Source organism: Jaculus jaculus, chromosome 1 (genome assembly GCF_020740685.1).
Source record: "Jaculus jaculus isolate mJacJac1 chromosome 1, mJacJac1.mat.Y.cur, whole genome shotgun sequence".
Taxonomy (NCBI): Eukaryota; Metazoa; Chordata; class Mammalia; order Rodentia; family Dipodidae; genus Jaculus; species Jaculus jaculus.
Genome location: NC_059102.1, coordinates 269,795,178 through 269,808,929, shown reverse-complemented (window position 1 = coordinate 269,808,929; position 13,752 = coordinate 269,795,178). Strand labels below are relative to the sequence as shown.

Genomic DNA, 13,752 nt, shown 5'->3' with positions numbered 1-13,752 from the left:
CCCCTCCCTGTCCTCACTCATCTCCTCCCTGCTTTTGCTTAGGGAAAGGGGCTTTATGTGTGGGTTTCAACGCTTGGGAAGGGGAAGGGATAAGGAATCTAGTGGGAAGAGGACTTCATGTTTTAATTTAGTTTTGACAAGGTCTTATGTAGCTCAGGTTGGCCTTGAACTAACTATGTAGCCAAGAATGACCTTGAACTCCTGTTCCTCTAGCCTTCACCTTCTGAGTGCTGGGATTACAGATGTTTACTATCCCACCTGGCTTGTGTCATGCTCAGGATTGAACCCAGGGTCTTGTGCATATTAGGCAAGCATTCTACCAACTGAGCTGCATTTCCCAGCCTAGGAAGGGAAATTTATGTATGGTTTTCTTTCATTTCTTTTTCATGAATATGTGTGTGTATGCATTTTGCATGTGCATATTGTTATGTGGGGTACACATGTGTGTACATTCGTGTGGAAACCAGAGGTTGATGTCAGTCCTCAGTCACTCTGCACCTTATTTTTAAAATATTTTTAATTTTTACTTGCTTACTTAGAGAGAGAGATGAGATACAGGAGAGAGAATGGACATGCCAGGGTCTCTAGCCACTGCAAACAAACTTTAGATGCATGCACCACCATGTGCATCTGGCTTATGTGGGTCCTGGGGAATCAAAACTGGGTCCTTTGCAGGCAAGCACTTTAACCACTAAGCAATACCTCCAACCTCACCTAATTTTTTGGTGAAAGATCTCTCACTTAACCTGGAGCTCACTGATCTGGATTGGAATAGTTTACAAGCAAGTCCCAGGGATTCTTCGGTCTCTACCTCCCAACTCTGGGAATACACACATTCACTGCCATGCCTGCCTTTTATTTGGGTGCTGGGGATCCAAACTCAGGTCCTTCTGCTTGCACAGAAGTGCTTTACCCACCGAACCATCTCCCCAGCCCGTATATGTGGCCCTCTATGCTTGTGTGTTATTTGAACAGGTAACACTGAGAATTACTCGACAGTTTTCAAACATGAAGTAGTGATGGCAAATAAATACACACTTGCATGTAGAAGAGAATCACACGTGCACACCCATACATCCACAGCCATCTACTTAGAACACTCATGTGTATCTAGCTGCTGAATCCACTGAATGTGCGTATCCATTGAACGTTTGTGGAATCCAGTGTCATCGTAATGTCTAAGCAGCTTCCAGCATCCACAGTGCCCCCATGATTGCATTGTGATGGTGGAGACACTGGAGGGGGCTTGTCACTAGATGAAGGAGGATGTGAGGGGCCCTGTGATGCCTCAGGATGAGGACTTGGCCCCTTTGTGACTGAATCTGGGGCCTGTTTTGGAAGGTACAATGGCCCGAGTTACCCTAACTCAAAACCATTTTAACAAACCATCCCAGTTTCAGAACTCCCTAGAAGGTTCCTGCTGCCAGAGAGGCTGAATGGTAACAGGCTTCCTCCTGATCCCCAGAAGCTTACTCCCCTTAAGTTTCCTGCAAGCTAGGCTCTCTCTCAGTGTGCTCCCATGGTGGGGTAGATGTCCACCAGGACAGGCCTTACCTTGTCCTCCCTGTGGAAAGACATGCAGGAAGCCCAGCTCACTCCTCGCACATAGGCAGTGGCCATCTTGAGGATGTCCAACTTGAAAGGCTGCTCCAGAAAAACCACGAAGTTCTCTGTGACACCAAAGCTGTGGTAGTAGCTGGGGGAGAGGAGTGAGCGAGAGGGGATGGAACAGAACACCTCGGTGTGCTTCCAGGGGCTTTTCCCCTTCCTCTTGGCCTCTGGAAAACAGCAAACTCGGGAATCCAGCAAGACAGTACCTTCCCTACACGCCAACATACTGCAAAGGAGGAGACCCCTTGAGGACCCAGGCAACCAGTTACAGGGTGGAGAGCATCCTCCTTGAGCCCACCAGCCATAGCGAGCTTGGGTTCTTCAGTCTGAAAACCCACTTTCCACCCAGGAGGACTTGGAGCAAGGATCTCCACTCCAGCTCGGGGACTAAGTTGAGCCTCTGCCTGCTTTTGCAAATAGAGTTTTATCTGGAACATAGCCACATCCACCCCTTTCTGAATTGTCTACAGCTGCTTTTGCAGGCCCAACTGAGCCTCTGTGAGAGATACCGAAAGGTCCTCAAAGCCTTAAATGTTTACTGCATGGCTGTGTGCGTGTATGTGTGCGTGCGTGCGTGCGTGCGTGCGTGCATGTGTGTGTGTACATTAGTACACAAACACATTTAAATATGCATTTGTTTGGGGGCCAGAGGAAAGCCTCAAGTATTGCTCCTCAATTACCATCCACCTCTTTTTGAAGCAGGGTCTTGGAGCTTGCCAAGTGGGCTAGACTAGCTGGCTAGCAAGCCCCAGGGATTCGCTTGTCTCCACCTTGCCAGCACTGGGATTCCAAGTATGTGACACCATGCCGGATTATTATGTATTTTTTTACAATGTGGGTTCTGGGAATGAAACTCAGCTCCACATGTTTACATGGAAAGCACCTTAATGACTAAAATATCTCCCTAACTACATACATGACCCTCTGACAAAAGTTTGCTGATCCCCACTGCTGAGCCATACTTCCCAAATTTCCCACGTGCGCATGACTCATGGGGGATGGCGGTGCAGTATGCAGTTTGCTGTGTGCTGGGGTGGGGCTGAGACTGCATTTCTCCCACACCCCCAAGGGATGTGTGAGCTTTGGAAGCTTAAGATCTGGTTATCTTGCCAGGAACCATCATTCAGCATGCATTCATAGCATTTCCATCCATTTATGTTAGCACCGCCGATTACAAAACACCCAGGAGGAGACCACCTTACCTATTGTGACAAGGGACTTTTGTATGTACTAAGGCAAGCAACTTAGTAGGATGCCCATTTTACAGATGGACAACTGAGGTGGAGTGTTCTATCACAGTAGTTCAAGTTTAGGGTTAAGCTATAGCCTTGACTTTCTCCCGTGTTATTAAGTTAACAACACTCAGAGAGTGGTGGCATGGGAGAGGATGAAGGAAGGCAGTGAAGGGTGGAAGGGTTGAGAGGCCCCGCCCTCTTGTCCTAACTGTAATGCAGGGGCCTCTCCTGGCACTGAAGGCCATCTGTACTTGTTCAGTTTTCTGAGACCTCACCACAGATGAGTCACCCCTGGCCAAAAGGCCTCCCCACCCAGGCCTACGGCTGGTCTGTAATGAGTTCTCCGACAATGTCCGCACCTCTGTGCAGCCACCTGTGCGCACTGTCAACAGCTGGCTGGTGGCAGGGCTGATGCGGCAGTGTGGGCTCGTTGTCTGCTCAGAGCACATGGAGGGCAGTGAGACCTGAGATGAACAGTGCTGCTGCGCGGTTAGGGCAAGTGCGCTCCTGGGTCACCAGCACGGAGCAGGAGCCTCGGGGGCCCTCTTGCATGAAGTCAGGGCTCCTGCAAAGTGTGTGATAGGAAGTAGCCATGCCATCTGAGCCCTTGAGCCTCAGAGTCCCCTCAGTGTACGAGGACAAACACAAACATCTAGGGTGCCCTGGTCTGATATCCTAGGGTTCTGGACTGGATCTTACATCCTTCGTCAGCTTGATTAACATTTTACTTAGTGAGAATACTCATTGCACCTTGCGACCTTGGGGGCTCTCTGCTCCTGGTAGAGCTTGGCAATTTTCTCTAGGACTGTGGGGAGGGGGATAAGGGACTATCAGGGTCATGGATGGAAATTCATTTCTTAAACGAGAAGGTCAGGTCAAGTGCCCTTCAAGACCTCATCTACTGGGTGTGGCTTCCAGGAGGGTCCTGGACAAACATGGGCTAGGAGCCTCACCCTCTTCCCCCTCAGGAACACGCAATCACTCAGCCTGGGCTTTGTTCCAGGACCCGGCCCTAAGTGGAGACCGTCCAGGAGGCCTAGGGCCCAGGGTGTGGATTTGGAGTGGATCCCAGCAGGGCTGAGCACCTTGAACAGCCCTGAGCCTGGCTTCAAGATGGGGATGGAAGCGGGTGGCACAACCTTGGCATAAAGAAGTTTGTCAGGACACTTAACAAAATGATGAGCTGGAGCCAAGAGAAAGGGTAAGAATAGGATAATTGGGTGGGTGGATGGATGGGTAGGTAGATGGATAAAATAGTGAATGAATGAATGAACTAGAACCTAAAGAAGAGGAGCTTAAACTAGTGAAGGGCTCCCTTTCATTCCAGAAGAATCCAGGAAATACTTCTTTTCTCTTAAAGGAGAAGCCAAGTTTATGGTGAAGAGATTCACTTTGTCCCAAAAGAATCCCCCCAACCTTTGCCTTGTAGATGAGAAGCCTGAGTTCATGTTCATCTAAATACTGTATGGAGGAATGCTGTGTCACAGACAAGAATCAGGCCTCTGCCGCAGGTGCCTCCCTTAGCTGTTTGTGCTTTGTGAGAGTCTCAGCGTGACCTACCTGGCACTGTGGCCGGGATCTTAAATATCACGTATTTTGTCTTCCCTTTGTCCACGATGGATGTGCCCATGTTGAGAACGTTTCCAGCCTTGTCATAATGAGGGTGTGCTGTCGCCAGGTTTATGGCCACATACTTGCGGTAATCAACCTATTAACATAGGACAGTCACTTGGTTTTACAAAGGGAAGAAAATGGAATCCCATGGACACCTGACTGCATCTGTGTCTAGGAACAAGGTGGACATTATTGTGTGTCTCCTGATTGAAAAATAAGACAAAATTCGCTTTTAAAGAAATGTTTCCCCTTGTGACCCACTGTGACCCCATACTACGAGGGACTCCTGTGGCAAATAGAGCACAGGAGCATGAATGAGCTGCTGTGTTTTCTGTGGCCAAAGCTCCCACCCCATTGTCTGATCTTGTCAGAGTCCTCAGCATGAGGCTGGGACACTGCCTCATGGAGGAAGGTTAGACCACAGCAGAGAGGTCGTAGCTTTCCAGCAACTATCAGCCACTGCTCTGTGTCATGCTAGCTAAGCCATTCAAATTCGCCCCTTCTGTATTCCCCAGAGGCACAGACCTCCAGGGAGCAAGGTACCCAACCACTTGGTCAAAGTGGAACTCCATGAACAAGTTAAATATTACCCTCGCTCTGAAGAGGCCACAACTGGAGAACAATGGGGACCAGCCATCTGCCTTCCCCACGAGAGCACAGCCCTAGCCAAGGGTCAGGTAGGGCTCTGTCCCTGCAAGCACTTCTCAGCATGCATTGGTTGGACCCTTGCCACCTAGCATAAATGGAGCTGGACATAATTTCCCAGCTAAGAAAAAGACTCCAATGAGCAGATTGTTCAAATGCCTTGTGAAGATGCTATGGCTTTGCACAGCCAGCTAGAGAATGCTGAAACTGGGTTATTGTTTTTCAAAAGAACGTGGACTTGATTTTTCCTAGGAAACGAGTCTGCTGGTCCATTTTATTTTGATGCCCTTGCTCTCTGCCTCATGCCTCCCTCTGCAGGCCACTACAGGAAGAGGCCCCTGGGTACCAAGAATGATAGCCATGATGAAGAGTTGAGCTGTCTTCCCAAAAGGTAGACTGAGGTCCTGAGCCGCGAGCTTTGTCCAGGTGACCACATTTGGCCTGTGGAGATGTAGTCAACTTAGGATGAGTCACATGACACCAGAGTGGGCCCTGATGTAATGACTTGCACATGTGTAACAGTTGGGGAACTTGAGTACACAGACACATAGGAGAATGCTATGTGGCAGGAGACAGAGATAGGAGTGACGTATCTATGAGCAGAGGAACGAACACTTGGGATTCCCACAACCTCAAGGAGCTGAAATAGACAAAGACAGCCAGGTCCTGCTGACGCCTTGGTTTTAGACTTCTGCCCTGCGTTCAAAACTGGGAGACAGGACACTTCTGCTATGTTAAGCTATCTAGCTTGGGGAATGGGTCATGCGTCACTTTTAGGGATGGAGATCACGTTCTGGGAAATGCATTGTGGACGTGTCATTGTGTGGACATCATAGAATTTGTACATAGACGAAGATGACTACAACATCCCTAGGTGGTATAATTGTATGGGGCCACTATCAGGTATGTATCCCATCATTGACTGAAGCACAGCTAGGTGGTATCACCACTGGAAACCAATGTAGCCACAGGGATGGAAGTGATGAAGACCTTGCCCAGAAGAGCTTGGTATTTAGTGAGAACGCTCAGCTAGGGCAGCTGAAGAGTAAATGGCACCAGAACTTCCAATGAGCTCCTGGCAGGAAACTTGGCTTCCTCTAGGGTTGCTTTCTTGTGTTAGGAACACATATTGACTGTAGGATTGTGGTACCTTTTCCAGGGTCTCCAGGGACTGTGGGTCGATTTTCCTGATGTAATTGGTTTCGGTGGTTGCGTAGAAGTCTTCACCACACTTCATGATGTTGATCAGGCAGTTGTCTGTGAAGTCAGGGATGGTATGGGACAGGTAAGAGAAAGCTCTGGGAAGAAAGCAGATGGATAGGGTCAACAGATGTGTGAACCGCGCTGGGAAGCTCTGCTCTGCCTGGCTTGGTTTCAGATCACTTTAAATGCTTTGCCTCAACTACAGAACAACAACAACAACCACAAAAACACTGGGTCTCAAGAGTTCACTTGTGAAATCTGCAGGATGCAGCTATCAGGGTCCCCAAAGATTCTGCTTTGTGATCAGAGAACCTGGGGCAAGATGGTCACCAACTGACTCCACCTGAGTCACAAAATTCCAAGTCTCCAACTTCTAACAGCAAAACCAGCAAGAGCTAGTGACTGTTTCCACATAACTCCAAACAGCTGTTCAGAAATCACAGCACGTACCCAGAGTGGTCTCAGTCCTAGCAAATCATCTGATCCCTGCTTTGACACAGTATAAGTTTTCACTGATGATCACAAATTTGTCCTGGAAAATAATGTTTTAAAAAAGGAAAACAGGGACTGGAGAGATAGCTCAGTAGTTAAAGGTGCCTGCTTGGAAAACATGACTGTCCTGGTTCGATTCTCCGGGACCCACATAAAGCCAGACACACAAAGTGGTCCATGCAGCTGGAGTTTGTCTGCAGTAGCATGAGGACACAGTGCACCCGTACTCACTCTCTCTTTCTTTTTCTTTTTTTTTTTTTTTTTTTGAGGTACAGTATTGCTCTAGATCAGGCTAACCTTGCATTCACTGTGTACCAGGCATCCACTGTGTAGTCCCAGGCTGGCCTAGAACTCATAGAAATCCTCCTACCTCTGCCTCAAGGCATGAGCCACCATGCTAGGCTTGTCTCTTTCTTACTCTCAAATAAATAAATAAATAAATAGTTTTTTTTAAAAAAAAAAAAAAAGGAAAAGAAACTCATGTTAAGAACCCATCATTCATTTAATCAGAAGGCAAATTCAAAACAGGAAGAAACAGAATCCAGATCCGTTTATTAGTGCAACAGGTAAATGCTAGATCCAGGTATTGAGCAGTGCACCCCCCACTGACAGAGGATGTGACTGCAAGAATTCTCTGGCAGGTTGAGGTTTTGAATTCCTTCCCACTCTTTCCTCTTGCTTGCTGGCTCCTCCCAAACCCTGCCCCATCCTTAAGGGTGAGTCCAGTGCTCACCTCTTGCCAGGGACAAATGATGTCAGCTCTAGAAAAGCAGAAGCAATCTTCTGTTTCGGTCAGCCTGCCTGAATCTTTTCATAGTACCCATGTCTGAAGAAGGGAGAAACCGACACCAGGCCTGATTCCGTTGGCCAGCAACCTAATTGTGGAACATGTAATACACACATCTACTTCCTAGCCCAGATGACTTCAGTTTATACAGTAAAAAATCTCCCTACCTTTGTTCACTAGTCAGCTTCCCACATCCTTCAAGCATCCTCTTGGACTTTTTTTTTCTTTTTCTTTTTTGAGGTAGGATCTCACTCTAGTTCAGGCTGACCTGGAATTCACTAGGTAGTCTCAGGGTGGCCTCAAACTCATGGTGACTCTTCTATCTTTGCCTCCCAAGTTCTGGGATTAAAGGCGTGTTCCACCACACCTGGCTACTCTCAGACCTCTTTATGCCAGAATGTGCAAAAATAAATCCAGATTTTTCTTCTGCTTTAAAAAAAATATTTATTTATTTGAGAGAGAGTGAGTGAGTATAGACTCACCAGGGCCTCTTGCCTCTGTAAACAAACTCCAGGTGCATGTTTCATTTTGTGTATCTGGCTTTATGTGGGTACAAGGGAATCCAACTTTGGCATGCGGGCTTTGAAAGCAAGTGACTTTGACAGCTAAACCATCTCACCAGTCCTGTTTCTGCTTTTTAACTCACCGAACATGGAATATTCCTTATCAATACCTTGCTTTTATTTATTTTATATTTTTCACTTAGCAATAGATCTTAGCAATAGATCTTTTCCTATAGCACAGAGTTCCTCCTCATTCCTTTCTACTTTGCAATGGCATTCTTTATACAGTTTCTTTCTTTTTGCATGTGCATGTGTATGTGAATCTGTGTTTGTATGTGTGTGTGTTTGTATATATGTGGGCACATGTGCATGTGCAAGGCATATGCATGTTTGTGCAAGCATGTGGAGGCTAGAGGTCAGCCTCAGGTGTCATCCTCAGGAACACCATAGACCATTTTTTAAGTTTTTTTGGTTCATTTTTATTTATTTGAGAGTGACAGGCAGAAAGAGAAAGAGGCAGATATATAGAGAGAATCGGCGCATCAGGGCCTCCAGCCATTGCAAACGAACTCCACACATGTGCCCCCCCTTGTGAATCTGGCTAACATGGGTCCTGGGGAATCGAGCCTCGAACTGGGGTCCTTAGGCTTCACAGGCAAGTGCTTAACCACTAAGCCATCTCTCCAGCCCATCGACCACTTTAAAAAAAATCATTTGTTGGGGGGAAGGGAGAGAGAATTGGCACACCAGGGCCTCGGCCACTGAAATAGAACTCCAGGTGCTTGTGGCACCTAATGGCCATGTGTGACCTTGTGCTTCCCTCACCTTTGTGTGTCTGCCTTATGTGGGATCTAGAGAGTCAATCATGGGTCCTTAGGCTTCGCAGGCAAGCACCTTAACCACTAAGCCATCTCTCCCACACTCAACCACTTTTTGAGATGAGGTCTTTCACTGGCCTGGAGCTCACCAAGTAGGCTAGATTGGCTGGCCAGCAAACTCCAGAGATTCTCCCAATGTCCATGTACACAGTGCTAAGCTTATAGTGTTGGGCCACTGTGCCTGGCATTTTACATGGGTTCTGGTCCTCATGTTTGTGAGCCAAACACTACCCATTGAGCCTTCTCCTCAACCCCTCTTGTACAGTCTTACTGTTTAGTTAACCATTTGTCTTTCAATGACATTAGGGTTATTTTTATTTTCTTGTCACAACAGATGACACCGCTAGGAATAGTCTTGTACATTTATCATTTCAGACATGAGCAAGCATAACACTACACCACAGGGAATGTGCATTTGTAGTTTTGATAGACAATCCCTACCACCTCCCATCAATCATGTCAGTGAGTACTGTGTCCTTCTCATTACGATCTGCAGTGAGAATTACACAGCATCTAGGCTTACAGGCCAGTCATGTGGAGGTTTTGTCCACCTTAAAGATTGTCAAGGGAGCAAAAGCTGATTGTTTTAACCATCAAAAGTATCTGAAAGCATGGACTTTGATCAGATTCATAATGGGAAGTTACTTAGCAAAGATGTTCTTGCAGGGGTCGGGGTAGGCCATTGTTCCAAACTCAGACACCACAATCCTGTTGGCTTCGATGTTGGCATTGTAGGTGTCACTCCGCAGGTATTTGCTCCTGTAAGTGACTTCCCCTGGAGGATAAGAAGCAGCTTCGTGTCAGTCCAGGCTTTGAAATCAATACCAGCCATTCTAGGGGCCTTACTGAGAACAGGGAAGGGTTGGTTCTGTAGAGAAGTTCCCTTTAAAGCAAGTATCTGCTACAGTGAGTATTTGGAGTATGATCTCTCTCCCTTTCTCCCTCCCTCCCTCCCCCCTTCTCTCTCTCTCACTCACACACACATTTCTTTTTTGCGAGGTAGGATCCCATTCCAGTCCATGCTGGCCTGATGAAATTCACTATGTAATCTCAGTCTGGCCTTAAACTTACAGCAATCCTCCTATCTCTGCCTCCCAAGTGCTGAGATTAAAGGTGTGCACCACCATGTCTGGCACACACTTTTTTTAAGAGAGAGAGAGCATTTCAGATATCTCAATCAGGCCTCCAACTTGAAGAATGACCTTGAACTTCTGATCCTCCTGCCTGCACCTCCCAAATGCTAAGATTACAAGAGTTTATCATCATGCCTGATTTATGCAATGCTGAGGACTGAACCCAAGGCTTTGTGCATATTAGGCAAGCTCACTGAGCTCCAACCCCAGCCCACACCCATACATATCTCCTCACTCAGATAAGTCTGCCTGTCTCTGTTCCATCTCTGTAGAAAGGAACTGAGGCTCAGAAGCCCTCAATCACCTTGCCCATCATGACCCAGCCACTGACCATCCCTTCTGTCATGCTAGTGTCTGTCCAGGAAAGGCCCAGACTTGAGTACTGGTCCAGCAGGCTGCCTTTTCCTCAGGCCCCATTCAGTGCCAGGAGTCCTGTCTTTAAAAGCAATGTTGACAGTTTCTGTCTCCTGGAGTAATATCTGGTATGCATAGCATCCAGGGATGAAATAACACCCAATTCTGTGCAACTATATGTTTCCATTTAACATGAATCTGACCAAACTGCCTAATATCTAATTCATACAGGCCCTGGAAAGACTCTAGCTGATCACCTAAAAGCAGTGACTCTTGGCCAGCCCATCAAGAACAAACTAAAAACACTTTAAAGCTTCTAACCTGTATCAGTTTCGTATCACTGCTATGACAAGTTACACAATCTTCTTGGTCTGAAATAACACTTTATTTTCTGACATTTTTGGAAGACATGGTCTGAAATGGCTCTTACAGGACTATAGAGTCAAGGTATCCATGGAGCTAATTCCCTCTGTGGGCTGGCTTGGGGGTATCTTTTTCTGTTTTCAGCTCATAGAGATGGCCACATTCTTTGGCTCCAGGCTGCATCACTCTGATCTCTGTAGCTTTGGCCCTCCTGCCTCTATATTTTAAATACCATTAACTCTGTGGACCATCCAGGGAATTCTGCTTATCCCAAGAGCCTTAGTCAGCTGAGCTCAGTAATGCCTGCCAAATTCCCAGCACTCTGTAGGTAGAGGCAGTAGGATCAGGAGTTCAAAGTCATCTGTGGCTATATAGTGAGTTCAACGCCAACCTGGGCTATATGAGACTCTGTTTTAAAACAACAACAGGGCTGGAGAGATGGCTTAGAAATTAAGGCATTTGCCTGCAAAGCCAAAGGACCTCTGTTCAATTCCCCAGAACCCATATAAGCCAGATGTACAAGGGGGTGCACATGTCTGGAGATTTTTGCAGTGGCTGGAGGCCCTGGCATGCCCATTCTCTGTCTCCCTCTCTCTGCCTCTTTCTCTCTCTCTCAAATAAGTAAATAAAAATAAAATTTAAAAAAAAACAACAACAACCTTGTCCTTCCTTGAGAATCTATAAACAGTTAGTCATTGCTGGGGGAAGAGGAGAGGTTTTCTTCAGTAGGATAGCCCCTGCTAAGTTGTCATGCTCCTATAAATAACCCCTTACCCATGCTCATGTAAGTAACCCTAGTTAAACTTATTGGGTCTCCAAAATCACAGCAAAACTAATAGACATGAAGGTAGAAAGTCAACTACTTGGAAAGGAATGGATTGACAGGAGGAAAAGAGAGGGTGCTAGGGGCTGAATATGTTTAAAAAACATTATGTTGGGCTGGAGAGATGGCTTAGCGGTTAAGCACTTGCCTGTGAAGCCTAAGGACCCTGGTTTGAGGCTTGATTCCCCAGGACCTATGTTAGCCAGATGCACAAGGGGGCGCATGCATCTGGAGTTCGTTTGCAGTAGCTGGAGGCCCTGGCGTGCCCATTCTCTCCTGTCTATCCGTCTCTTTCTCACTCTGTCTGTTGCTCTCAAATAAATAAATAAAAATAAAAAACATTATGCATGTATCTGAAAATGTCAGAATGAAATCCATTCTTACATGTATTTTTAAAATATTATTAATTTATTTACTTTAGAGAGAGAAAGAGCAAGGCAGATAGAGAGAGATAATGGGTGTTCCAGGGCCACTAGCCACTGCAACTGAATTCCAGATGCATGTGCCCACTTGTACATCTGACTTATGTGAGTACTAGGGAATTGAACCTAGGTCCTTAGGCTTCACAGGCTAGTGCCTTATCCTCTGAGCCATCTCTCTAGCCCATGAGTAATTAATATATGCTAATAAAATACTTTCTGAATATAGGGGACTGGGTATGTAGCTCAGTGGTGGAACACTTACATATCGTGGGAAAAACCCTGGGTTTAATTCTAGCACCACTAAATAAATAAATACAATAAAAAGTATATATTTGGGCTGGAGAGATGGCTTCGCAGTTTAAGGCACTTGCCTGCAAAGCCAAAGGACCCAGGTTCAATTCCCCAGTACCCACGTAAGCCAGATGCACAAGGGGGCACATGCACTTAGAGTTTACATGCCCATATTCTCTCTCTCTCCCAAAAATAGATAAATAAAAAAATCAAAGTGCATATTTTTGACAATTTCACACATGTATACCATGTATTTTGATCATGTTCACCCCTGTTACCCTGTCATCTTCTTTTGCTAAAGTCTCCACTAAACTTTCTTCCCAACCAATCCCTTGCCTATTCCATTTGTTTTCGTGACCCACTGAGCTAAATTAGACTTGTTTGCATGAGCATGGGGCGAGGTCTTATTTATTGGAGTATAAGTAACTTGCCAATAGCTATACCACTGAAGAATATGACTGCCTCACTCCCAGCCAAGTAAAAACTTTAAAATGGTAACTTATGCCAGGAATGGAAGGTAGGGGAAGATCAGGAGTTCAAGATTGCCCTTGACTACATAGTGAGTTCAAACAAGAAGAATAAAATAAAACAAAGATCTTAACCTTAAAGAAAGAGAGAGAAAGAACAGTGACTACAACTACAAATTCTCTTTTGCCATGCAAAGTATAATGTAACATATGTGAAGAACCTAGCTTCCTCCTGGGGAAAGAAGCGTGGGAGGAGAGAGAGAGACAAGGAGCCTCCCAGTGGCAGGTGACTCGGGAGAGGCATATTGGAGGAGGTGACAGTTGGACTAGTCCTTGACAGGTACATAGAATTCTACTGCAGATCAACCCAGACGGCAGGGGGTAGGAGAGAGAGCAAAATGTGCAGTTCTTCAAGGGGAAGTCTGCAAACACAGACCTGGAGGTGACGCATGCAGACGCCTTTGTGCCAGGGATGAGGCAGGTTCTCCGAGCCAGGATGGAGTGGGCAGTAGTGGAAACAAGGGGAGACTAGAGTGGATTGGGATGAGGGGTATATGAGCTAATCTTCTCAATTCTATGACAAAATACTTGAATCAAGCAATTTAAGGGAGGAAGGGCTTAGTTTGGCTAGCAGTCGGCATCCATCATGGTGGGGCAGGCATGGGGACAGAAGTGTGAGGCGGCTGATTACATTGCATCCGTAGTCAGAAAGCAGAGAGAGGATGTGGAACCCAGTTCCCCTTCTCCCCTTTGTTCAGTTCAGGACCTCCATCCATGGGATGAGACCACTCACAGTTAGGGAGGTCTCCCCACCTTCATTAAATCAATTCAGAAACTACTTCACACATACTCACAGAGATCTTTCTCCTAGGTGATTCTAGATCCTGTCCAGCTAACAATCAAGATCACCTACGGTAGGGGCCTTCTGTTT

General features: G+C 46.4%; 1 protein-coding gene across 2 annotated transcripts in view; it reads right to left on the bottom strand.

Annotated features, from left to right (window-relative positions):
• The window catches only part of Bco1 (beta-carotene oxygenase 1), a 48,653-nt gene that overhangs the window by 20,047 nt on the left and 14,854 nt on the right, over window positions 1-13,752 (bottom strand). For both annotated transcript variants that reach the window (XM_012948989.2, XM_045136891.1), the window contains 4 exons: window positions 9,614-9,743; window positions 6,256-6,403; window positions 4,407-4,554; window positions 1,555-1,778 (listed from right to left, as the gene is read on the bottom strand). In XM_012948989.2, coding sequence (XP_012804443.2) covers window positions 1,555-1,778; window positions 4,407-4,554; window positions 6,256-6,403; window positions 9,614-9,743 — 650 coding nt within the window. The remainder of the gene's footprint in view (window positions 1-1,554; window positions 1,779-4,406; window positions 4,555-6,255; window positions 6,404-9,613; window positions 9,744-13,752) is intronic.